The sequence below is a fragment of the Pseudophryne corroboree genome, chromosome 6, assembly GCF_028390025.1.
Source record: "Pseudophryne corroboree isolate aPseCor3 chromosome 6, aPseCor3.hap2, whole genome shotgun sequence".
Taxonomy (NCBI): Eukaryota; Metazoa; Chordata; class Amphibia; order Anura; family Myobatrachidae; genus Pseudophryne; species Pseudophryne corroboree.
In genome coordinates, this window is record NC_086449.1 from 351,074,158 (window position 1) to 351,100,191 (window position 26,034).

The window sequence follows — 26,034 nt, forward strand, 5'->3', positions numbered from 1 at the left end:
AAACAGGTTTGCTAAATTCTACAAATTTGATACCCTGGCTGAGGAGGACCTGGAGTTCTCTCATTCGGTGCTGCAGAGTCATCCGCACTCTCCCGCCCGTTTGGGAGCTTTGGTATAATCCCCATGGTCCTTTGGGAGTCCCCAGCATCCACTAGGACGTTAGAGAAAATAAGAATTTACTTACCGATAATTCTATTTCTCATAGTCCGTAGTGGATGCTGGGCGCCCATCCCAAGTGCGGATTGTCTGCATTACTTGTACATAGTTATTGTTACAAAAATCGGGTTATTGTTGTTGTGAGCCATCTTTTCAGAGGCTCCTTCTGTTATCATGCTGTTAACTGGGTTCAGATCACAAGTTGTACGGTGTGATTGGTGTGGCTGGTATGAGTCTTACCCGGGATTCAAAATCCTTCCTTATTGTGTACGCTCGTCCGGGCACAGTATCCTAACTGAGGCTTGGAGGAGGGTCATAGGGGGAGGAGCCAGTGCACACCAGGTAGTCCTAAAGCTTTTTACTTTTGTGCCCAGTCTCCTGCGGAGCCGCTATTCCCCATGGTCCTTTGGGAGTCCCCAGCATCCACTACGGACTATGAGAAATAGAATTATCGGTAAGTAAATTCTTATTATTTATATTTTTTTTTTTTAGTTTGTTTTTAGTTCATATTTTGATCAAAAATATTTAAGCCTGAAGTTCTGGTCAAGGAACCCTATTTTTTTCTGCAAGTGCTTACTCAGAATGATAAACCTAACAATTGTTGTAATGTGGTCACATACCACATGCTCTGTAGATCTAGGAGTGGCAAGTGTAGTGGATCTATATTTGTATCAATATATTAGCAACCACTTGGACAAATAATACACATGGTATACTGTATTTGATTGATAAATGTGCACCTTGTTCACCCATGCATACGTATTAGTCCATGGCATGGGTTGCCCAAGGATTTCTGTTAGCAACATTTTATATAAATGCTATCCTTGTAGACATGAGGAGTAATAGAGATCTCTGTGAGCCCCATAATGAGGGAATGCTGAGCTGGGGAGTTAGTACTCATTCTGGGGTCTATTCATGAAGTAGTGACTAGCAGTCTATTCACCAATCAGCTGCTCCGTGCAATTGTATAGTATGCAAATTATAAATGTTACTTCAATGCTGATTGTCCACTGGCTCACTTCTCCACCCTTTTCACTGCTTCATGAATAGACCCCTCTGTCTGGGTTTGTTAATACTAGGTCATATATGATGTGCATGGAAGAACACTGCACAATAACTCACTGAGCTAATGATGTATTCATGTCAGTGTAACTCTATTAAATATCTTAATTACTGGTCACAATTTTGTGACAAATGTTAAAGTAACCTATCCATCCTGTAAAGGTAATATTGTGCGTAATTTAAATACATTTTAACATAGGACTTCAATATGTTCCTAGTTGTGATCTCTGAAACAAATGTTGCACCACTGTTGTACTTCTCATGTTTTAATGCATATTACCAGTGCAGCTAGTACCCATTATTTTCTTATTGCATGTGTGATTTGCTCTTAAAGGTTTGTATGGTTTAAAACTATTAAGAGGCTTTGTTTGGGTACAGTGTTATTATAATTCTTACTTGTATGTCCTATACCGTGAGTAATAGGCAACCTCCATTCTTATCACGACAGTGGCAGCATGGAGCCAGCATTCCATCGTGGAGACCTGCTTTTTTTGACGAACCGTGTAGACGATCCAATCAGAGTGGGTGAAATTGTTGTGTTCAGAATAGAAGGCAGAGAGATTCCCATTGTGCATCGTGTTCTAAAAATCCATGAAAGGTAACACACCGTGGCTGGTACACATATTAACCTGTGGTAAGACACTTGCAGATGTTATGTAGGGAAACATTGCACTCTTCTAGACCTTCCTTTTGCAAGATTACCTATTTTAGAATGAAAAGTGTCTCTGATCTATTAAGAGGCATGTTAAAAGTGCTTTTATATTGGCCAGAAGACTTAAATTTTAATTAGACTATATCCTAGTATATACTATATACAATACATTCTAACCTTACTAAGTGGTGTCTGTCATAGAATATATATTGTTACATTTTACATAGTCTGCTGGCACTTTTATAAGGGATAATAAAGTACTCCTTTGAAATCTGAATTCTATTTAAAAATTAACTTTCATTTTCTGCTGTACCAATTTGTTATGGTTATTCTACTATAATAGTATTAACCTCCAGTACGTGAAATGCATTGGATATATCGTGTATATTTAAAACTTATTGAATAAAAGCGAAAGGAAATGTAATGTAGAAATTGTTATGAAACTTTTTTTCTAAACCAAGTCCGGAGTGAGGGTTTTTAAAATGTAAACACGGTGTTGGTAAGTATTTATAACCCTTAAACCATACAGTAATATAAATGTATACACCCTAGGGCAGTGATTGGGAACCTTTGGCACTCCAGCTGCTGTTGAACTACACATTCCTGTATGCCATGCTAAAACTGTAGCAGGGCATGCTGGGATGTATAGTTCAACAACAGCTGCCATGCCAAAGGTTCCCCATCACTGCCCTAGGAGGTACTTGGGTTAAACTGAAGTGGTAGAGCATGCCTGGCCAACCCGTGGGTCTCCAGCTGTTGTGAAAGTGCACATGCCAGCACGCTCTGCCACAGTTTTAGCGTTCCTTTATAGCTGGGATGTGTAGTTTCACAACAGCTGGAGAGCCACAGGTTGGCCAGGCCTGCAATAGACTACTTGGTAAACACTCAGTCGTATAGTAGTATGTTATACAACACAAAATTACTTGTTTTGATACTAATATTTCTGTTTAAGGGATAATGGAGATATCAAGTTTTTAACCAAGGGAGACAACAATGCCGTGGATGATCGAGGGCTTTACAAACAGGGCCAAAACTGGCTGGAAAAGAAAGACGTGGTGGGAAGGGCGAGGGGGTAAGTCTGACATCTTTATTGACAGCATTCTTTTAATCCTCTGTTGTGATTTGAAACTGTAAGCAAATAGTGAATAAGTGTGAAGTTCACGGAGAACTGATCAAGTTATTTCAGGTATTCTCAATTTTTCTCCCTCTTACTGGTATGCTGTAGATTGTTGTTACGAGACGTAGCAATATCTGCTTTATGACCACAGCCCAGCATATTTACTGCTACTTCCTGCTATTTGCACTGCTCCCAAATCCTAGCTGTAATATATGTGACTTGTAGTATTTAATGCTGTTTCCATATCCCAGATTTTTAGTGTTCTGTCAGCTATAGTTCACGATAATGTATTGTTATTATGGTACATTACAATGCTAATGTTATAAACTCATAGGGTGGAATTCAATTGTTTTCCGCCCCCTCCTGTGCCCTGTAACGCCCACCTACGGCTATTCAATTGTTTCTGCAGACGGGCGTGATAACAGAATGTCAACTCGCTACTCCTGGAGTGGCGAGTGAGATGCACGAAAAGTGACCCTTTTGGGTGCCCAAACGGGACTTTGCGCGATTGCACCCATGACTTTAGACAGGTTTAGCCACTTTATGCGGCTAAACCTGACTGCTACGGGCATGATAACGGGGTACAATTGAATATCGCCCACAGTTTTGTACTGTATAAATAATTGCGCCTGGATGGAAGAAGGTTATGGGAAACCTGGACTGTACAAAATCTGTTGAATTCTGTAAGCAGCAGGTCATCTGTAGCCTGTCCTGTGATTGCAGAGTGATACCCCTTTTAGACTTCCTAAGGCAAGTTGCACATTGGAGCCTGACACGGGTGCGACCCGCCTTAGGCCCTCGTCGCCGCTGTTGCTAACCCGGCATATTGCGGGTTGGTGACGCAGCGAGGGGTGGCGCTTAGAGATCACGTGATCTCCAAGCTCCGCCTGTCCACACAGAGTGAGCTGGAAACTGGTCGATGCGACCCGGCTTTCCGTTCACACAGCAGAGCGAGCCAGGTTGAACACATGTTCAACCCTGCAAACTACCCGAGTTGGAATATTATTCTAAATGGGCCCATTCAGACCGCACAGCAACACGGGTTATGCGCACTCATGTGCAATAACTTGTGTTCAAAGCTGGTAGTCTAAAAGGGGTATGAGTATAACAAAATGTCTTATCCAGGGAGTGGGTATGATAGGTGAAGAACCCTGTTAATCTCTATACTGTCATTTTGGCTGTCTCTAAAGAAGCACTTCAACTGTTCATTGCTTTGAGTTTGCTGGAAGTTCTGCTTTGCCATCTGTTTGTTCCTCAGGAAAGTGTTAAGTGTATCTGTCACCTGACATTTTCAAGACTATACAAGATCATACTTGTCATAAACATATTCACATTTTCTCAATGAGCATGTAAAAGGGAATGTCATTGTTTCAGGGGGTTTTCCAATTGAAATTCCCTGATTAGCAATGGAGATGGTTCTTGATGTGGGAGTGTCTGGGGCATGCTGGGGAAAGTGTAGTGTACACAGATGTCCTACCTCTCACGTAGGATGTCAAACTTATAGTATCTATGGACGCTGACAGTGGGTATCTCAGTCCTTGCATCTTCATACGCACAGACATATACCAGGAAAGGACATTGTAGCAGCATTTACAGAAAGTCACCGACTGGCAGACTTAGAATCAGCACCAGAGTTCATAGAATAGAATATAAAAATTAGCATTTTAAATCCAATAGAAGTGTTATAAAATTGACTGAAGGAGTGCTGTTTCAGTGTTCCGGAGTAAGTAGTAAAATACAAGTTATAGAAACGCTTAATTCCACTCCTTTTACAGAACATACCCCATGTAAATCTGTTATGCTATTTATACCTCTTTCAGACCGCCAGCTTGTAACCCAGGTATTGCACCTTGAGCGCGCATAACTCGGGTTGCTGTGGTGTCTGAAAGGGCCCAGGGGAAAAATGAGCAACCCGGTATTTCAACCCTGGTAGTGACCAGGGTTGAATACAGCTTCAACTTGGGTCGCTGTGCTGTGTGAATGAATTGCTGGGTCAATGCAACCTGTTTCCCGTTCACGCTCTATGAACGGGCGGCTATTGGAGATCATCTGAACTCCAAGCGCCGCGCACGTCACCAACCCCGCAATATGCCTGGCTGGGGACAGCACTGTGAAAGGGGCTCAGGCAAGTTGCATCTGTGTACGGCTTCCGGGTGCAACCCGCCTGTTGCGGTCTGAAAGGGGTATTTGAGGTACAGACCATTAGACCTGGCTTGACTGGTGATACATTTTAGTTTGAAGTGTATCTCCGTTGATAATGAGGTGTACAATATGATAAGAAGTGCTTTTATATATGAAGGGCAAACATTCAAGAAATTTTGAGTGACTTAGAGGTAAAGTTTCTTTTTAGGAAAATAAACAGGCATACACATATAATAGGTCAGACCAGATGGGCCGCTGTGTTCCTTTCTGCAGTCACATTTTATGTTTCTGTGCAGTAGGCTGATTGCTTTCTAACTGATCACAATGCAGAAAAATGGTTTAAACAGAGGAATGTTACAGAATGTACAGTTAACTGTTTGCTCTATATTACAACATTACACTTGCTACCCAGTGGATATGTTGGATTTTTTTCCCCAGTATACAATTGTGATTCAGCTGCAGATTGTATTGTGTTCCTCCAAATTTCTGCCTGCATAAGTACCTGTTTATTGCTCTACAGTGGTAATAGTGCCAATTTAACTGGCTGCAGATAACTACCTTGTGAGGGTGTAAGCAAGTCCTGTTTGCACTTCCGGACACTGACAGTTTAATTGCAGCTAGGCGATTGAAAGGAGGCAGTCTGCTAGCCAATTACATCGTCATCAAGAAACTACACAGTAAATAAGCTCAGAAGGAACACTTAATTGTATGTCTGCACTACATATATCTTCTATGTATCTGTGTGTGCATATAATATCCTGGTAAAATTCACCTTTTCATTTGACCAGAACTACTACTGCAATACATTCCACTGCTAGTTATTGTCTACAGTAATATGTCTGCCTCCAAAACACAATTGTCTTTTAGAGCGCAATCAATGTGTCAGTACTGCTCTTCATATGGTAAACGGTAGTTTGAATTGTCATTGTGTACAGACATTCTCTCATATAACCCCCTAATGTTACCCAATAAGCCGTTTCATGGAATACCGTCAGAAAGCATCTGATGTATACTATCTGTATGGAATGAGCTTCGGATTTATTATCAGTTCTACACTGATACATCCGTAGGTCACTGTCAGTGACTCGCATCATTAACACACAATGAATAATTCTCACATAAATATAAGAACATTTCTTGCTTGCATCACTTGCTGAGGCAAACACATGCATACAAAGTACACACTGATCCCCAGAGTCCTACAGGCGGATCAGGATGTATTTGTTGTTGAGTATTCCTCTGTAATCCTTGTTCGGCCTTGGTACTTATACTTGAGCACCTCCTTTTTTTTATTTTTCTCTAAGAAACGTTTAATATAAAATTTGATGCCTGGCAAGGGATTAACCCTTAGGGGGGTATTCAGTTAGCCACGGTAATTTACTGTGGCATAATTGATAGCCCAGGGCTATACAATTAGGCCGAAGTGGACCCACCGGCAGCTACTATCAGATTTTTTTTTTTATTTGGACTGCAGCAGTTTCCGAGACGTAATGCCCTACAGCCAGCAGTGAAAACAAATAGGTCCGTGAATTTATCACGGATTCTATGTCTTGTCACCCGAGAATACATAAAAACTTATATTTTTCTCGCCCCAAAATAATATCGGGGCTAATTGAATTCTCCCCTTACTCTTCCTGTGAAAGTGACACACACACACACACACACACACACACACACACACACACACACACACACACACTCTAATACAAACTACATTTTATAAAATAAAGTATTACTGCAGTCATAACTACAATTGCACTCGCTACTGACGTCTTCAGCACTTTATTCTAATTTTGTTTTATTGGGATCGCATGTGTAAATTGTTTATTCAGCAAGTCCTTATTGTACTACTTTGGAACATTCTAGAAGGGCCAAGCAGTATCTTAATATTAAACATGGCAATGAAAGGACTGCGCTTGCATACACTTTTGCATAATCTGATGCTTGGGGGAAGCCTAGAAGGTATGGACCGCCAACATTTTTCACCACTTTTGAACCTTTATTATTACTTCTAGTTGCCAGTAAAAGATGTGCCATGTTACTGATATGTCTTCTAACCTGAATTATTGCCTAAAGGGCCCCATACACTAGTGCGATATTGCATGTTTTCATGCAACTGAGACGAGTTCCGGAGGCGGATACCATGAAAAATGTCAAATTGCATGTACTTTTCCTGCGATTGCGATGCAATGAGCGCTCCCATGTGTCTCCCATCGCAATCGCAGATCACACGTGCTGCACGTAATATTTCTCTCAATTGCATGGAAATAGGTTTAATAACATTAGATTGCATGAGATAAATCACATGTAAAAAATACACTCAAGTATGAAATCGCAATCACAGGCCTCCCATGAAACTCCCGGTCAGATTGCAAGAAAATTGGATGCAACTTATTGCTGAGATACATCTCCCTACTGTATGGGGCCCTTAAGAATAGTTCTTGTGATTGATCCCAGAAATGCAACCCACTCCTTCACTCCGCCTATCAATGCTAGAGGTTGCACTGTCATCTGTTTACACAAACGTAGGCTTGTGGGCATGCACGGTACAAATTTGGTGTTTTATTATAAACATCTGTTCATCTCCCCATTAGCCTAGCATTTGGTCTGACATGACAACCTTTTTTATTTTTTTTATTTCAGTATTGCAAATTTGCAATAACCTTATTCTGCTGGTGTGATAGTTTAGCTCTGCCTGTGGGCTCAAATTCTGATTAACGGTCATGCAGAAAACTTGCATGCATGTTATATTTAATCTTTGCTGGTGTAGGTAAAAGGCATATTGGAAGGGGTGGTATTCAGTAAGCCTGCTGTTGGGATCCCGGCGCCGGAATCCTGCCACCCGGCATACCGACGACTATTCTCCCTCTTGGGGGTCCACGACCCCCCTGGAGGGAAAATAAATACGCGCGCCACCTTGCCCGCAGCCCGGCGAGCTCGCAATGGGCTCATCTGCGCTCGCCCAGCTGCCGGCGGTCGGGATCCCGGCCACCGGCATAACATACTACACCCTATTGGAAGGTGTACATTTTGACAATAGATTTGTGGATATGACCTTAATGCATTAATTCTCTACAAGGGACGAGTGTCGTGCAACTCAAGCCGGTATCACACTTGCTTATTTTCCACCTCCAAAAGAATGTATTTAGTAACAATATGCATGGATTCTTTATGTGCCCTTTAGAAGCGATGAAGTCTGTACTACTGTGGACATACAAATCAAAACCTGACATCACATTTTTATGTGCCTTTATTTACGTTTTAGATTTGTACCCTACATTGGAATCGTCACAATCCTGATGAATGATTATCCCAAATTTAAGGTGAGCATTTTTCACTTATTAAAATAAATGTGGAGTGAGTTCAGCGTGCACAGAATATTATAGCCCTATAGTATCGTATGCTGTGTGCCACCAATCTTTTGAGAAATGGTGCAAGCTTGTAGGAGAATGGAGTCAAGAATATAATGTTTGGGAAATAATGTAATGATGTGGGTTTTTGTTATTATGTTGTAAGATCCGATAATGTAACTGTTGCTCTAGGTAGGGCAACTATGGTATTTAGAAGTTCAGTGGAAAGAGAAATGGTCACACATAATCTAGGAGTTGATAAGCAATATGCAAATGCATCTATATCAATTACAAATGGGCGATTCTCTGTGATGCACGAGACAGCTACTGTACACAAATTCAAACATACTTCTCTAAAATACCGAGATTTTAGTGGGTGTTAAGTTATAGGGTAAGGCATTGTAACTTATGGGCCCTACACAACCAGCGATGTGCCCGACGGCCGATACAGCCGTCGCAGTGCATGGGTCGAGTCCATAGCAGTGCATGCTAATATGGACGAGACTGTCCATATTGGCATGCATGTATAAGCAACCCGGCACCAACGATGAACGAGTGCGGGGCCGTGCATCGTTCATCGTTGGTGCCTACACACTGAACGATATGAACGAGTTCTCGTTCATTAATGAACGAGAACGTTCATATCATTCAGTAAGATTTTTAAGTGTGTAGGGCAGGCATGTCCAAACTGCGGCCCTCCAGCTGTTGTGAAACTACATTTCTCTGACGTCCTAGTGGATGCTGGGGACTCCGTAAGGACCATGGGGAATAGCGGCTCCGCAGGAGATTGGGCACAGCTAAGAAAGATTTAGGACTACCTGGTGTGCACTGGCTCCTCCCACTATGACCCTCCTCCAGACGTCAGTTAGATTCTTGTGCCCGGCTGAGCTGGATGCACACTAGGGGCTCTCCTGAGCTCCTAGAGAGAGAGTATATTTTAGGTTTTTTATTTTACAGTGAGACCTGCTGGCAACAGACTCACTGCAGCGAGGGACTAAGGGGAGAAGAAGCGAACCTACCTAACTGGTGGTAGCTTGGGCTTCTTAGGCTACTGGACACCATTAGCTCCAGAGGGATCGACCGCATGGAACCGGCCATTGGTGTTCGGTCCCGGAGCCGCGCCGCCGGCCCCCTTACAGAGCCAGAAGCAAGAAGAATCCGGAAAATCGGCGGCAGAAGACATCAGTCTTCACCAAGGTAGTGCACAGCACTGCAGCTGTGCGCCATTGCTCCTCATACACACTTCACACTCCGGTCACTGAGGGTGCAGGGCGCTGGGGGGGGGGCGCCCTGAGCAGCAATAAAAACACCTTGGCTGGCAAATATATCACAATATATAGCCCCAGAGGCTATATATGTGATAAATACCCCTGCCAGAATCCATAAAAAAGCGGGAGAAAGGTCCGCGAAAAAGGGGCGGAGCTCTCTCCCTCAGCACACTGGCGCCATTTTATCTTCACAGTGCATCTGGAAGACAGCTCCCCAGGCTCTCCCCTGTAGTTTTCAGGCACAAAGGGTTAAAAAGAGAGGGGGGGCACTAAATTTAGGTGCAATATATGTATACAAGCAGCTATTTGGGGAAAAATCACTCAGTTATAGTGTTAATCCCTGCATTATATAGCGCTCTGGTGTGTGCTGGCATACTCACTCTCTGTCTCCCCAAAGGACTTTGTGGGGTCCTGTCCTCAGTCAGAGCATTCCCTGTGTGTGTGCAGTGTGTCGGTACGGCTGTGTCGACATGTTGGATGAGGAAGGTTACGTGGAGGCGGAGCAGAGGCCGATAAATGGGATGTCGCCCCCTGTGGGGCCGACACCAGAGTGGATGGATAGGTGGAAGGTATTAACCGACAGTGTCAATTCCTTACATAAAAGGCTGGATGACGTAACAGCTGTGGGACAGCCGGCTTCTCAGCCCGCGCCTGCCCAGGCGTCTCAAAGGCCATCAGCAGATGGCAGACACAGAGGTCGACACCGAGTCTGACTCCAGTGGCGACGAGGTTGAGACATATACACAATCCACTAGGAACATCCGTTACATGATCTCGGCAATGAAAAATGTTACGCATTTTCTGACTTGTACCCAAGTACCACATAAAAGGGGTTTTATTTTTGGGGAGAAAAAGCAGCCAGTGTTTTGTTCCCCCATCATATGAATGAATGAAGAGTGTAAAGTAGCGTGGGTTCCCCCGATAAGAAACTGGTAATTTCTAAAAAGTTACTGATGGCGTACCCTTTACCGCCAGAGGATAGGTCACGTTGGGAGATATCCCTTAGGGTGGATAAGGCGCTCACACGTTTGTCAAAAGGTGGCACTGCCGTCTTAGGATACGGCCACCTTGAAGGAACCTGCTGATAAAAAGCAGGAGGCGATCCTGAAGTCTGTATTTACACACTCAGGTTATATACTGAGACCTGCAATTGACTCAGCATAAATAGGGCTGCTGCAGCGTGGTCTGATACCCTGTCAGATAATATTAATACGCTAAGACAGGGATAATATTTTGCTAACATTGAGCATATTTAAGACGTTGTCTTATATATAAAGGATGCACAGAGGGATATTTACCGGCTGGCATCCAGAATTAATGCAATGTCCATTCTGCCAGGAGGGTATTAGAAACCCGGCAGTGGACAGGTGATGCTGCCTGTAAAAGGCACATGGAGATTCTGTCTTATAAGGGTGAGGAATTGTTTGGGGATGGTCTCTGGGACCTCGTATCCACAGCAACAGCTGGGAAGAAAATTTTTTACCTCAGGTTTCCTCACAGCCTAAGAAAGCACCGTATTTTCAGGTACAGTCCTTTCGGCTTCAGAAAAGCAAGCGGGTCAAAGGCGCTTCCTTTCTGCACAGAGACAAGGGAAGAAGGAAAAAAGCTGCACCAGCAGCCAGTTCCCAGGATCAAAAATCTTCCACCGCTTCCTCTGAGTCCACCGCATGACGCTGGGGCTCCACAGGTGGAGACAGGTGCGGTAGGGGCGCGTCTCGGGAACTTCAGGGACAGTGGGCTTGCCCACAGGTGGATCTCTAGGTTCTGCAAATAGTATCACAGGGATACAGGCTGGAGTTCGAGGCGACTCCCCCTCGCCGTTACCTCACATCAGCCTTGCCGGCTGCCCTCGGAGAAAGGTAGTACTGGCGGCAATTCACAAGCTGTACTTCCAGCAGGTGAAAGCAAGGTACCCCTCCTTCAACAAGGCCGGGGTTACTATTCCAAAATGTTGTGGTACCGAAACCAGACGGTTCGGTGAGGCCCATTCTAAAATTGAAAGCCTTGAACACTTATATACGAAGGTTCAAGTTCAAAATGGAATCGCTCAGGGCGATTATTGCAAGCCTGGAGAATTTCATGGTATCACTGGACATCAAGGATGATTACCTGCATGTCCCTATTTACCCTCTTCACCAGGAGTACCTCAAAATTGTGGTACAGGATTGTCATTACCAATTCCAGACGTTGCCGTTGGTCTGTCCCCGGCACCGAGGTATTTACCAAGGTAATGGCCGGAATAATTATCCCGTACTTGCACGATCTCCTTATAAAGGCGAGGTCCAGGGAGCAGTTGTTCGTCGGAGTAGCACTATCTCGGGAAGTGCTACAACAGCACAGCTGGATTCTGAATATTCCAAAGTCGCAGCTGGTTCCTACGACGCGTCTACTGTTCCTGGGTATGGTTCTGGACACAGAACAGGATAAAAAGGGTTTCTCCCGGAGGAGAAGTCCAAGGAGTTGTTGTCTCTAGACAGAGACCTCCTAATACGTATACAGGTGTCGGTGCATCAATGCACGCGAGCCCTGGGAAAGATGGTAGCTTCTTACGAAGAAATATCATTCGCCAGGTCCCATGCAAGGATTTTCCAGTGGGATCTGTTGGACAAGTGGTCCGGGTCGCATCTTCAGATGCATCGGCAGATAACCCTGTCTCCAAGGGTCAGGGTGTCGCCGTTGTGGTGGCTGCAGAGTGCTCATCTTCTAGGGGGCTGCAGATTCGGCATACAGGACTGGGTCCTGGTGATCACGGATGCCAGCCTTCGAGGCTGGGGGGAGTCACACAGGGAAGGAACTTCCAAGGCTATGGAAAAGTCAGGAGACTTCCCTACACATAAATATTCTGGAGCTGAGGGCCATTTACAATGCCCTAAGTCAGGCTAGACCCCTGCTTCAACACCGGCCGGTGCTGACCCAGTCAGACAACATCACGGCGGTCGCTCATGTAAACCGACAGGGCGGCACAAGAAGCAGGATGGCGATGGCAGAAGCCACAAGGATTTTCCGATGGGCGGAAAATCATATGTTGGCACTGTCAGCAGGGTTCATTCCCGGAGTGGACAACTAAGAAACCTCCACCCGGGAGAGTGGGGACTTCATCCAGAAGTCTTCCAAATGATTGTACACCGTTGGGAAAGGCCACAGGTGGACATGATGGCGTCCCGCCTCAACTAAAAGTTACAAAGATATTGCGCCAGGTCAAGGACCCTCAGGCGATAGCTGTGGACGCTCTGGTAACACCGTGGGTATACCGGTCGGTGTATGTGTTCCCTTCTCTGCCTCTCTTACCCAGGGTAATGAGAATTATAAGAAGGAGAGGAGTAAGAACTATACTCATTGTTCCGGGTTGGCCAAGAAGAGCTTGGTAACCAGAACTCCAAGAAATGATCTCAGAGGACCCATGGCCTCTGCCGCTCAGACAGGACCTGCTGCAGCAGGGGGCCTGTCTGTTCCAAGACGTACCGCGGCTGTGTTGGACGGCATGGCGGTTGAACGACGGATCCTGAAGGAAAAGGGAATTCCGGAGGAAGTTATCCCTACGCTATTTAAAGCTAGGAAAGAAGTGAACGCTAACCATTATCACCGCATATGGCGGAAATATGTTGCGTACTGTGAGGCCAGGAAGGTCCCAAAGGAGAAATTTCAGCTAGGTCGATTTCTGCACTTCCTACAGTCAGGGGTGACTATGGGCCTAAAATTGGGTTCCATTAAGGTCCAGATATCGGCTCTATCGATTTTCTTCCAAAATGGAACTGGCTTCACTGCCTGAAGTTCAGACTTTTGTTAAGGGAGGGCTGCATAGTCAGCCCCCGTTTGTGCCCCCAGTGGCACCGTGGGATCTCAACGTGGTGTTGGATTTCCTGAAGTCGCATTGGGTTGAGCCACTTAAATCCGTGGAGCTATAATACCTCACGTGGAAAGTGGTCATTCTGTGGGCCTTGGCGTCGGCCAGGCGTGTATCAGAATTTACAAAAGCCCTTTTCTCTAACGTCCTAGTGGATGCTGGGGACTCCGTCAGGACCATGGGGAATAGCGGCTCCGCAGGAGACAGGGCACAAAAAGTAAGCTTTTAGGATCACATGGTGTGTACTGGCTCCTCCCCCTATGACCCTCCTCCAAGCCTCAGTTAGGTTTTTGTGCCCGTCCGAGCAGGGTGCAATCTAGGTGGCTCTCTTAAAGAGTTGCTTAGAAAAAGTTTTTAGGTTCTTTATTTTCAGTGAGTCCTGCTGGCAACAGGCTCACTGCTACGAGGGACTTAGGGGAGAGAAGTGAACTCACCTGTGTGCAGGATGGATTGGCTTCTTAGGCTACTGGACACCATTAGCTCCAGAGGGAGTCGGAACACAGGTCTCGCCCTGGGATTCGTCCCGGAGCCGCGCCGCCGACCCCCCTTGCAGATGCTGAAGATTGAAGAGGTCCGGAACCAGGCGGCAGAAGACTTTCAGTCTTCATCAGGTAGCGCACAGCACTGCAGCTGTGCGCCATTGTTGTCAGCACACTTCACACAGCGGTCACGGAGGGTGCAGGGCGCGGGGGGGGGGCGCCCTGGGCAGCAATGTATAATACCTGTATGGCGAAAAATACATCACATATAGCCCTTGAGGCTATATGGATGTATTTAACCCCTGCCAGATATCACAAACTCCGGAGAAGAAGCCCGCCGAAAAGGGGGCGGGGCCTATTCTCCTCAGCACACAGCGCCATTTTCCCTCACAGAAATGCTGGTGGGAAGGCTCCCATGCTCTCCCCTGCACTGCACTACAGAAACAGGGTTAAAACAGAGAGGGGGGGCACTGATTTGGCGATATGAATATATATTAAATGCTATAAGGGAGGAGCACTTATATAAAGGTTGTCCCTGTATAATTATAGCGTTTTGGTGTGTGCTGGCAAACTCTCCCTCTGTCTCCCCAAAGGGCTAGTGGGTCCTGTCCTCTATCAGAGCATTCCCTATGTGTGTGCTGTATGTCGGTACGTGTGTGTCGACATGTATGAGGAAAATGTTGGTGAGGAGGCGGAGCAAATTGCCTGTAATGGTGATGTCACTCTCTAGGGAGTCGACACCGGAATGGATGGCTTATTTATGGAATTACGTGATAATGTCAACACGCTGCAAGCCGGTTGACGACATGAGACGGCCGGCGATCAAATTAGTACCTGTCCAGGCGTCTAAAACACCGTCAGGGGCTGTAAAACGCCCATTTACCTCAGTCGGTCGACACAGACCCAGACACGGACACTAATTTCAGTGTCGACGGTGAAGAAACAAACGTATTTTCCTTTAGGGCCACACGTTAAGGGCAATGAAGGAGGTGTTACATATTTCTGATACTACAAGTACCACAAAAAAGGGTATTATGTGGGATGTGAAAAAACTACCTGTAGTTTTTCCTGAATCAGATAAATTAAATGAAGTGTGTGATGATGCGTGGGTTTCCCCCGATAGAAAATTATTGGCGGTATACCCTTTCCCGCCAGAAGTTAGGGCGCGTTGGGAAACACCCCTTAGGGTGGATAAGGCGCTCACATGCTTATCAGAACAAGTGGCGGTACCATCTACAGATAGGGCCGTACTTAAGGAGCCAGCTGATAGGAGGCTGGAAAATATCCTAAAAAGTATACACACACATGCTGGTGTTATACTGCGACCAGCGATCGCCTCAGCCTGGATGTGCAGAGCTGAGGTGGCTTGGTCGGATTCCCTGACTAAAAATATTGATACCCTTGACAGGGACAGTATTTTATTGACTATAGAGCATTTAAAGGATGCATTTCTATATATGCGAGATGCGCAGAGGGATATTTGCACTCTGGCATCAAGAGTAAATGCGATGTCCATATCTGCAAGAAGATGTTTATGGACACGACAGTGGTCAGGTGATGCAGATTCCAAACGGCACAAAGATGTATTGCCGTATAAAGGGGAGGAGTTATTTGGGGTCGGTCCATGGGACCTGGTGGCCACGGCAACTGCTGGAAAATCCACCGTTTTTTACCCTAAGTCACATCTCTGCAGAAAAAGACACCGTCTTTTCAGCCTCAGTCCTTTCGTCCCTATAAGAGTCATATCTGCCCAGGGATAGAGGAAAGGGAAGAAGACTGCAGCAGGCAGCCCATTCCCAGGAACAGAAGCCCTCCACCGCTTCTACCAAGTTCTCAGCATGACGCTAGGACCGTACAGGACCCCTGGATCCTACAAGTAGTATCCAAGGGGTACAGATTGGAATGTCGAGACGTTTCCCCCTCGCAGGTTCCTGTAGTCTGCTGTACCAATGTCTCCCTCCGACAGGGAGGCAGTATTGAAAACAATTCACAAGCTGTATTCCCAGCAGGTGATAATAAAATTACCCCTCCTACAACAGGGAAAGGGGTATTATTCCACACTATATTGTGGTACTGAAGCCAGAAGGTTAGGTGAGACCTATTCTAAATCTGAAATATTTGAACACTTACAAAGGTTCAAATCCAGATGGAGTCACTCAGAGCAGTGATAGCGAACCGGGAAGAAGGGGACTATATGGTGTCCCGGGACATCAGGGATGCTTACCTCCATGTCCCAAAATTTGCCTTTCTCACCAAGGGTATCTCAGGTTCGTGGTACAGAACTGTCACTATCAGTTTCAGACGATGCCGTTGGATTGTCCAAGGCACCCCGGGTCCTTACCAAGGTAATGACCGAAATGAGGATTCGTCTTCAAAGAAAATGGACGACCTCCTGATAAGAACAAGGTCCAGAGAACAGTTGGAGGTCGGAGTAGCACTATCTCAAGTAGTTCTACGACAACACGGGTGGATTCTAAATATTCCAAAACCGCAGTTGTTCCGACGACACGTCTGCTGGTCCTAGGGATGATTCTGGACACAGTCCAGAAAAAGGTGTTTCTCCCAGAGGAGAAAGCCAGGGAGTTATCCGAGCTAATCAGGATCCTCCTAAAACCAGGAAAAGTGTCAGTGCATCATTGCACAAGAGTCCTGGTAAAAATGGTGGCTTATTACGAAGCGATTCCATTCGGCAGATTTCACGCAAGAACTCTTCAGTGGGATCTGCTGGACAAATGGTCCGGATCGCATCTTCAGATGCATCAGCGGATAACCCTATATCCAAGGACAAGGGTGTCTCTCCTGTGGTGATTACAGAGTGCTCATCTTCTAGAGGGCCGTAGATTCGGCATTCAGGATTGGATGCTGGTGACCACGGAGGCCAGCCTGAGAGGCTGGGGAGCAGTCACACAGGGAAAAAATTTCCAGGGAGTGTGATCAAGTCTGGAGAATTCTCTCCACATAAATATACTGGAGCTAAGAGCAAATTTATAATGCTCTAAACTTAGCAAGACCTCTGCTTCAAGGTCAGCCGGTATTGATCCAGTGGGATAACATCACGGCAGTCGCCCACGTAAACAGAAAGGGCGGCACAAGAAGCAGGAGGGCAGTGGCAAAACTGCAAGGATTTTTCGCTAGGCGGAAAATCATGTGATAGCACTGTCAGCAGTGTTCATTCCGGGAGTGGACGACTGGGAAGCAGACTTCCTCAGCAGGCACGACCTCCACCCGGGAAGTTTTCCGCATGATTGTGAACCGTTGGGAAAGACCAAAGGTGGACATGATGGCGTCCCGCCCGAACAAAAAACGGGACAGGTATTGCGCCAGGTCACGAGACCTTCAGGCGATAGCTGTGGATGTCCTGGTAACACCGTGGGTGTAACAGTCGGTGTATGTGTTCTCTCCTCTGCTTCTCATAACCAAGGTATTGAGAATTATAAGACGTAGAGGAGTAAGAACTATACTCGTGGCTCCGGATTGGCCAAGAGGGACTTGGTACCCGGAACTTCAAGAGATGCTCATAGAGGACTAATGGCCTCAGGAGCTAAGAAGGGACTTGCTTCAGCAAGTACCATGTCTGTTCCAAGACTTACCGCGGCTGCGTTTGACGGCATGGCGGTTGAACGCCGGATTCTAAGGGAAAAGGCATTCCGGAAGAGGTCATACCTACCCTGGTCAAAGCCAGGAAGGAGGTGACCGCACAACGTTATCACCACATGTGGTGAAAATATGTTGCGTGGGTGAGGCCAGGAAGGCCCCACGAAGAAATTTCAACTAGGTCGATTTCTGCACTTCCTGAAAACAGGAGTGTCTATGAGCCTCCAATTGGGGTCCATTAAGGTTCAAGTTTCGGCCCTGTAGATTTTCTTCCAGAAAGAATTGGCTTCAGTTCCTGAAGTCCAGACATTTGTCAAGGGAGTATTGCATATACAGCCCCTTTTGTGCCTCCAGTGGCACCGTGGGATCTCAAAGTAGTGTTGGGATTCCTCAAATCATATTGGTTTGAACCGCTCAAATCTGTGGATTTGAAATATCTCACATGGAAATTGACCATGCTGTTGGCCCTGGCCTCGGCCAGGCGATTGTCAGAATTGGCGGCTTTGTCTTACAAAAGCCCATATTTGATTTTCCATTCGGACGGGGCAGAACTGGGACTCGTCCCCAGTTTCTTCCTAAGGTGGTGTCAGCGTTTCACCTGAAACAACCTATTGTGGTGCCTGCGGCTACTGGGGACTTGGAGGACTCCAAGTTGCTAGACGTTGTCAGGGCCCTGAAAATAAATAAATATATATATATATATATATATATATATATATATATATATATATATATATATATATATATATATATATATATATATATATATATATATATATATATATAATTCCAGGACGGCTGGAGTCAGAAAGTCTGACTTGCTGTTTATATTGTATGCACCCAAAAAGCTGGGTGCTCCTGCTTCTAAACAGACTATTGCTCGTTGGATTTGTAGTACAATTCAACTTGCACATTCTGTGGCAGGCCTGCCACAGCCAAAATCTGTAAAAGCCCATTCCACAAGGAAGGTGGGCTCATCTTGGGCGGCTGCCCGAGGGGTCTCGGCTTTACAACTTTGCCGAGCAGCTACGTGGTCAGGCGGGAACACGTTTGTAAAATTCTACAAATTTGATACCCTGGCTGAGGAGGACCTGGAGTTCTCTCATTCGGTGCTGCAGAGTCATCCGCACTCTCCCGCCCGTTTGGGAGCTTTGGTATAATCCCCATGGTCCTGACGGAGTCCCCAGCATCCACTAGGACGTTAGAGAAAATAAGATTTTACTTACCGATAAATCTATTTCTCATAGTCCGTAGTGGATGCTGGGCGCCCATCCCAAGTGCGGATTGTCTGCATTACTTGTACATAATTATTGTTACAAAAATCGGGTTATTATTGTTGTGGGCCATCTTTTCAGAGGCTCCTTCGTTGTTATCATACTGTTAACTGGGTTCAAATCACAGGTTGTACGGTGTGATTGGTGTGGCTGGTATGAGTCTTACCCGGGATTCAAGATCCTTCCTTATTGTGTACGCTCGTCCGGGCACAGTACCTAACTGAGGCTTGGAGGAGGGTCATAGGGGGAGGAGCCAGTACACACCATGTGATCCTAAAAGCTTAATTTTTGTGCCCTGTCTCCTGCGGAGCCGCTATTCCCCATGGTCCTGACGGAGTCCCCAGCATCCACTACGGACTATGAGAAATAGATTTATCGGTAAGTAAAATCTTATCTGTATTTTATATGGGAAAGGCGAAATTGAGGACTCGTTCCCAATTCCTTCCTAAGGTGGTATCATTTTTTCATGTGAACCAACCTATTGTGGTGCCTGAGGCTACTTGGGACTTGGAGGATTCCAAGTTACTGGACGTAGTCAGGGCCCTGAAAAGTATATGTTTCCAGGACAGCTGGAGTCAGGAAGACTGACTCGCTATTTATCCTGTATGCACCCAACAAGCTGGGTGCTCCTGCTTCTAAGCAGACGATTGCTCGCTGGATCTGTAGCACGATTCAACCTGCACATTCTGCGGCTGGACTGCCGCACCCTAAATCTGTAAAAGCCCATTCCACGAGGAAAGTGGGCTCTTCTTGGGCGGCTGCCCGAGGGGTCTCGGCTTTACAACTTTGCCGAGCTGCTACTTGGTCAGGGGAAAACACGTTTGCAAAATTCTACAAATTTGATACCCTGGCTGAGGAGGACCTTGAGTTCTCTCATTCGGTGCTGCAGAGTCATCCGCACTCTCCCGCCCGTTTGGGAGCTTTGGTATAATCCCCATGGTCCTTACGGAGTCCCCAGCATCCACTAGGACGTCAGAGAAAATAAGATTTTACTCACCGGTAAATCTATTTCTCGTAGTCCGTAGTGGATGCTGGGCGCCCGTCCCAAGTGCGGACTGTCTGCAATACTTGTATATAGTTATTGTTAACTACAAGGGTTATTGTTGAGCCATCTTTTGAGAGGCTCTGTTGTGTTCATACTGTTAACTGGGTATATTATCACGAGTTATACGGTGTGATTGGTGTGGCTGGTATGAGTCTTACCCTGGATTCAAAATCCTTCCTTATTGTGTCAGCTCTTCCGGGCACAGTATCCTTACTGAAGTCTGGAGGAGGGTCATAGTGGGAGGAGCCAGTGCACACCAGGTAGTCCTAAATCTTTCTTAGCTGTGCCCAGTCTCCTGCGGAGCCGCTATTCCCCATGGTCCTTACGGAGTCCCCAGCATCCACTACGGACTACGAGAAATAGATTTACCGGTGAGTAAAATCTTATTTTCTCTTACGTCCTAGAGGATGCTGGGGACTCCGTAAGGACCATGGGGAGTAGACGGGCTACACAGGAGACATGGGCACTAAAAAGAACTTTAGTTATTGGTGTGCACTGACTCCTCCCTTTATGCCCCTCCTCCAGACCTCAGTTTAATACTGTGTTCCCAGAGGAGACTGGGTGCACTACAGGGAGCTCTCCTTAGCTTCCTGAAAAGAAAGTATTTTGTTAGGTTTTTTATTTTCAGGGAGACCTGCTGGCAACAGGCTCCCTGCATCGTGGGACTGAGGAGAGAGAAGCAGACCTACTTAAATGCTAGGCTCTGCTTCTTAGGCTACTGGACACCCTTAGCTCCAGAGGGAGTCAGAACGCAGGTCTCCCCTAGCGGTTCATCCCGGAGCCGCGCCACAGTCCTCCTCGCAGAGCCGGAAGATTGACGCCGGGTGAGTATAGGAAGGCAGAAGACTTCAGATCTTCACTGAGGTATGCTCCCACAGAACACACGCACAGCGCACACCCTTGGGTGCAGGGCGTGGGGGGGGGGGGGCGTGCCCTGGGCAGCAATGTATTCCTCTAGGACTGGCTGTAAGTAGATATACACTTATTTGTGTGTTTGCTATCCCCGCCAGTTTGTTCAAAGAGCGGGACTGAAGCCCGCCACTGAGGGGCGGGGCTTCTCCCTCAGCACTCACCAGCGCCATTTTCTCCACAAGCACACGCTGAGAAGCTGGCTCCCCGGACTCTCCCCTGCTGATTACCGGTGACGGAGGGTTTTAAAGAAGGGGGGGGGGCACATAATTTGGCGCAGTGAATATACAAATAGCGTTGTATCTGGGTAATTTTTTTTTTCCAGGGTTATTGGCGCTGGGTGTGTGCTGGCATACTTTCTCTCTGTCTCTCCAAAGGGCCTTGTGGGGAAACTGTCTCCAGATCGAGTCGTCCCTGAGTGTGTGGTGTCAGTACGTGCGTGTCGGCATGTCTGAAGCGGAAGGCTCTCCTAGGGATGAGGTGGAGCGCATGTGTGGTGTCTCTGTCGGCAACGCTGACACATGACTGGATGGAAATGTGGAATATTTTAAATGCAAATGTGAATTTATTGCACAAACGTTTGGACAAAGTAGAGTCCAGGGACAGTACAGAGGGTCATACCCTGCCTTTCCCTATGTCACAGGGGCCTTCGGGGTCTCAAAAACGCCCACTTTCTCCGGTAGTCGACACTGATATCGACACAGATTCTGAATCCAGTATCGATTATGATGATGCGAGGTTGCAGCCAAAATTGGCAAAGAGTATTCATTATATGATTATGGCTATAAAGGATGTGCTGCATATTATAGAAGTACCCCGCGGTGCCTAATCCAAAAAGCCACATGCTTAAAGAAAAGAAGCCTGAGGTTACTTTTCCACCTTCTTTTGAATTAAATGAGTTATTTGAAAGTGCTTGGGAAACTCCAGACAAGAAACTGCAGATTCCCAAAAGGATTCTTATGGCATATCCTTTCGCGATTAAGGACAGGATACGGTGGGAATTCTACCCAAGGGTGGACAAGACGTTGACGCGCCTTTCCAAAAAGGTGGCGCTGCCGTCTCAGGATACCGCTGCCCTCAGGGATCCTGCGGATCGCAAGCAGGAAACTACCTTGAAGTCAATTTACACTCATACCGGTACCTTACTCATACCGGCAATAGCGTCGGCCTGGGTTTGTAGCGCTGTTATAGCGTGGACCGATACTTTATCTACTGATATGGATACAATGGATAAGGAAACTATTTTATTGACCCTGGGCCATATTAAGGATGCGGTCCTTTATATGAGAGAGGCTCAGAGGGATGTAGGCATACTGGGGTCCAGAGCGAACGCTATGGCGATTCTGCCAGGCGAGCACTGTGGACCCGACAGTGGACGGGTGATGCCGATTCAAAACGGCATATGGAGGTTTTACCTTACAAGGGTGAGGAATTGTTTGGGGAAGGTCTCGCAGACCTGGTTTCCACGGCTACTGCAGGTAAATCGACTTTTCTCTATCGTCCTAGTGGATGCTGGGGTTCCTGAAAGGACCATGGGGAATAGCGGCTCCGCAGGAGACAGGGCACAAAAAGTAAAGCTTTTTCCGATCAGGTGGTGTGCACTGGCTCCTCCCCCTATGACCCTCCTCCAGACTCCAGTTAGATTTTTGTGCCCGGCCGAGAAGGGTGCAATCTAGGTGGCTCTCCTAAAGAGCTGCTTAGAAAAAGTTTAGCTAGGTTTTTTATTTTACAGTGATTCCTGCTGGCAACAGGATCACTGCAGCGAGGGACTGAGGGGAGAAGGAGTCAACTCACCTGCGTGCAGGATGGATTGGCTTCTTGGCTACTGGACATCAAGCTCCAGAGGGACGATCACAGGTACAGCCTGGATGGTCACCGGAGCCACGCCGCCGGCCCCCTTGCAGATGCTGAAGACAGAAGAGGTCCAGAATCGGCGGCTGAAGACTCCTGCAGTCTTCAAAAGGTAGCGCACAGCACTGCAGCTGTGCGCCATTTTCCTCTCAGCACACTTCACACGGCAGTCACTGAGGGTGCAGGGCGCTGGGAGGGGGGCGCCCTGGGAGGCAAAATGATTACCTATAAAGGCTAAAAATACCTCACATATAGCCCTAGAGGCTATATGGAGATATTTAACCCCTGCCTAATTTTTCTAAATAGCGGGAGACGAGCCCGCCAGAAAAGGGGCGGGGCCTATCTCCTCAGCACACGGCGCCATTTCCTCTCACAGCTCCGCTGGTCAGGACGGCTCCCAAGTCTCTCCCCTGCACTGCACTACAGAAACAGGGTAAAACAGAGAGGGGGGGGCACATTTATGGCGATATTTTGATATAACAAAGCAGCTATAAGGGAGCACTTATTATAAGGCTATCCCTGATATATATATATAGCGCTTTTGGTGTGTGCTGGCAAACTCTCCCTCTGTCTCCCCAAAGGGCTAGTGGGTCCTGTCTTCGTTAGGAGCATTCCCTGTGTGTCTGCTGTGTGTCGGTACGTGTGTGTCGACATGTATGAGGACGATATTGGTGTGGAGGCGGAGCAATTGCCAAATATGAGGATGTCACCCCCTAGGGAGTCGACACCGGAATGGATGCCTTTATTTATGGAACTACGGGATAGTGTCAACACGCTAAAGCAGTCGTTTGACGACATGAGGCGGCCGGACAATCAATTAGTGCCTGTCCAGGCGACTCAAACACAGTCAGGGGCTGTGAAACGCCCTTTGCCTCAGTCGGTCGACACAGACCCAGACACAGGCGATGACTCCAGTGGTGACGGTGACGAATCAACCGTATTTTCCAGTAGGGCCACACGTTATATGATTTTGGCAATGAAGGAGGCGTTACATTTAGCTGATACTACAGGTACCACTAAACAGGGTATTATGTGGGGTATGAAAAAACTACCTATAGTTTTTCCTGAATCAGAAGAATTAAATGACGTGTGTAATGAAGCGTGGGTTGCCCCTGATAAAAAGCTGATAATTTCAAAGAAATTATTGGCATTATACCCTTTCCCGCCAGAGGTTAGGGAGCGCTGGGAAACACCTCCTAGGGTGGACAAGGCGCTAACACGCTTATCTAAACAAGTGGCGTTACCCTCTCCTGAGACGGCCGCACTTAAAGATCCATCAGATAGGAGGATGGAAAATATCCAAAAAAGTATATACACACATGCAGGTGTTATACTACGACCAGCTGTAGCGACTGCCTGGATGGGCAGTGCTGGGGTAGTTTGGTCAGAGTCCCTGATTGAAAATATTGATACCCTGGACAGGGACAATATTTTACTGTCGTTAGAACAAATAAAGGATGCATTTCTTTATATGCGTGATGCACAGAGGGATATCTGCACACTGGCATCACGGGTAAGTGCTATGTCCATTTCGGCCAGAAGAGCCTTATGGACGCGACAGTGGACAGGCGATGCGGATTCAAAACGGCATATGGAAGTTTTGCCGTATAAAGGGGAGGAGTTATTTGGAGTCGGTCTATCAGATTTGGTGGCCACGGCTACAGCCGGGAAATCCACCTTTCTACCTCAAGTCACTCCCCCACAGAAAAAGGCACCGACTTTTCAACCGCAGCCCTTTCGTTCCTTTAAAAATAAGAGAGCAAAGGGCTATTCATATCTGCCACGAGGCAAAGGTCGAGGGAAGAGACAGCAACACGCAGCTCCTTCCCAGGAACAGAAGCCCTCCCCGGCTTCTACAAAAGCCTCAGCATGACGCTGGGGCTTCTCAAGCGGACTCGGGGACGGTGGGCGGTCGTCTCAAAAATTACAGCGCGCAGTGGGCTCACTCGCAGGTAGATCCCTGGATCCTGCAGATAATATCTCAAGGGTACAGGTTGGAATTAGAGACGGATCCACCTCGCCGTTTCCTGAAGTCTGCTTTACCAACGTCCCCCTCCGAAAGGGAGACGGTTTTGGAAGCCATTCACAAGCTGTACTCTCAGCAGGTGATAGTCAAGGTACCTCTTCTACAACAAGGGAAGGGGTATTATTCCACTCTTTTTGTGGTACCGAAGCCGGATGGCTCGGTAAGGCCTATTCTAAATCTGAAGTCCTTGAACCTGTACATAAAGAAGTTCAAGTTCAAAATGGAGTCACTCAGAGCAGTGATAGCGAACCTGGAAGAGGGGGACTTTATGGTATCCTTGGACATCAAGGATGCGTATCTCCACGTTCCAATTTACCCCTCACACCAGGGGTACCTCAGGTTCGTTGTACAAAACTGTCACTATCAGTTTCAGACGCTGCCGTTCGGATTGTCCACGGCACCTCGGATCTTTACAAAGGTAATGGCCGAGATGATGATTCTTCTTCGAAGAAAAGGCGTATTAATTATCCCATACTTGGACGATCTCCTAATAAGGGCGAGGTCCAGAGAACAGCTAGAGATGGGATTAGCACTGTCTCAAGAAGTGCTAAAACAGCACGGGTGGATTCTGAATATCCCAAAATCCCAGTTAATGCCGACAACTCGTCTGCTGTTCCTAGGGATGATTCTGGACACGGTTCAGAAAAAGGTTTTTCTCCCGGAGGAAAAAGCCAAGGAGTTATCCGAGCTTGTCAGGAACCTCCTAAAACCAGGAAAGGTGTCTGTACATCAATGCACAAGAGTCCTGGGAAAAATGGTGGCTTCTTACGAAGCAATTCCATTCGGCAGATTCCACGCAAGAATTTTCCAAAGGGATCTGTTGGACAAATGGTCAGGGTCGCATCTTCAGATGCACCTACGGATAACCCTGTCTCCAAGGACAAGGGTGTCTCTTCTGTGGTGGTTGCAGAGTCCTCATCTATTGGAGGGCCGCAGATTCGGCATACAGGATTGGATCCTGGTGACCACGGACGCCAGCCTGAGAGGCTGGGGAGCAGTCACACAAGGAAGAAACTTCCAGGGAGTATGGACGAGCCTGGAAACGTCTCTTCACATAAACATTCTGGAACTAAGAGCAATATACAATGCTCTAAGCCAGGCAGAACCTCTGCTTCAGGGAAAACCGGTGTTGATCCAGTCGGACAACATCACGGCAGTCGCCCATGTGAACAGACAGGGCGGCACAAGAAGCAGGAGTGCAATGGCAGAAGCTGCAAGGATTCTTCGCTGGGCAGAGAATCATGTGATAGCACTGTCAGCAGTGT

The 26,034-nt window shown here is 46.8% G+C and overlaps 1 protein-coding gene across 3 annotated transcripts in view; it reads left to right on the forward strand.

Annotated features, from left to right (window-relative positions):
- SEC11A (SEC11 homolog A, signal peptidase complex subunit) overlaps nt 1-26,034 on the forward strand; it is a 147,936-nt gene that overhangs the window by 103,041 nt on the left and 18,861 nt on the right. For all 3 annotated transcript variants that reach the window (XM_063926574.1, XM_063926573.1, XM_063926575.1), the window contains exons 3-5: nt 1,667-1,816; nt 2,823-2,942; nt 8,395-8,452. In XM_063926574.1, coding sequence (XP_063782644.1) covers nt 1,667-1,816; nt 2,823-2,942; nt 8,395-8,452 — 328 coding nt within the window. The remainder of the gene's footprint in view (nt 1-1,666; nt 1,817-2,822; nt 2,943-8,394; nt 8,453-26,034) is intronic.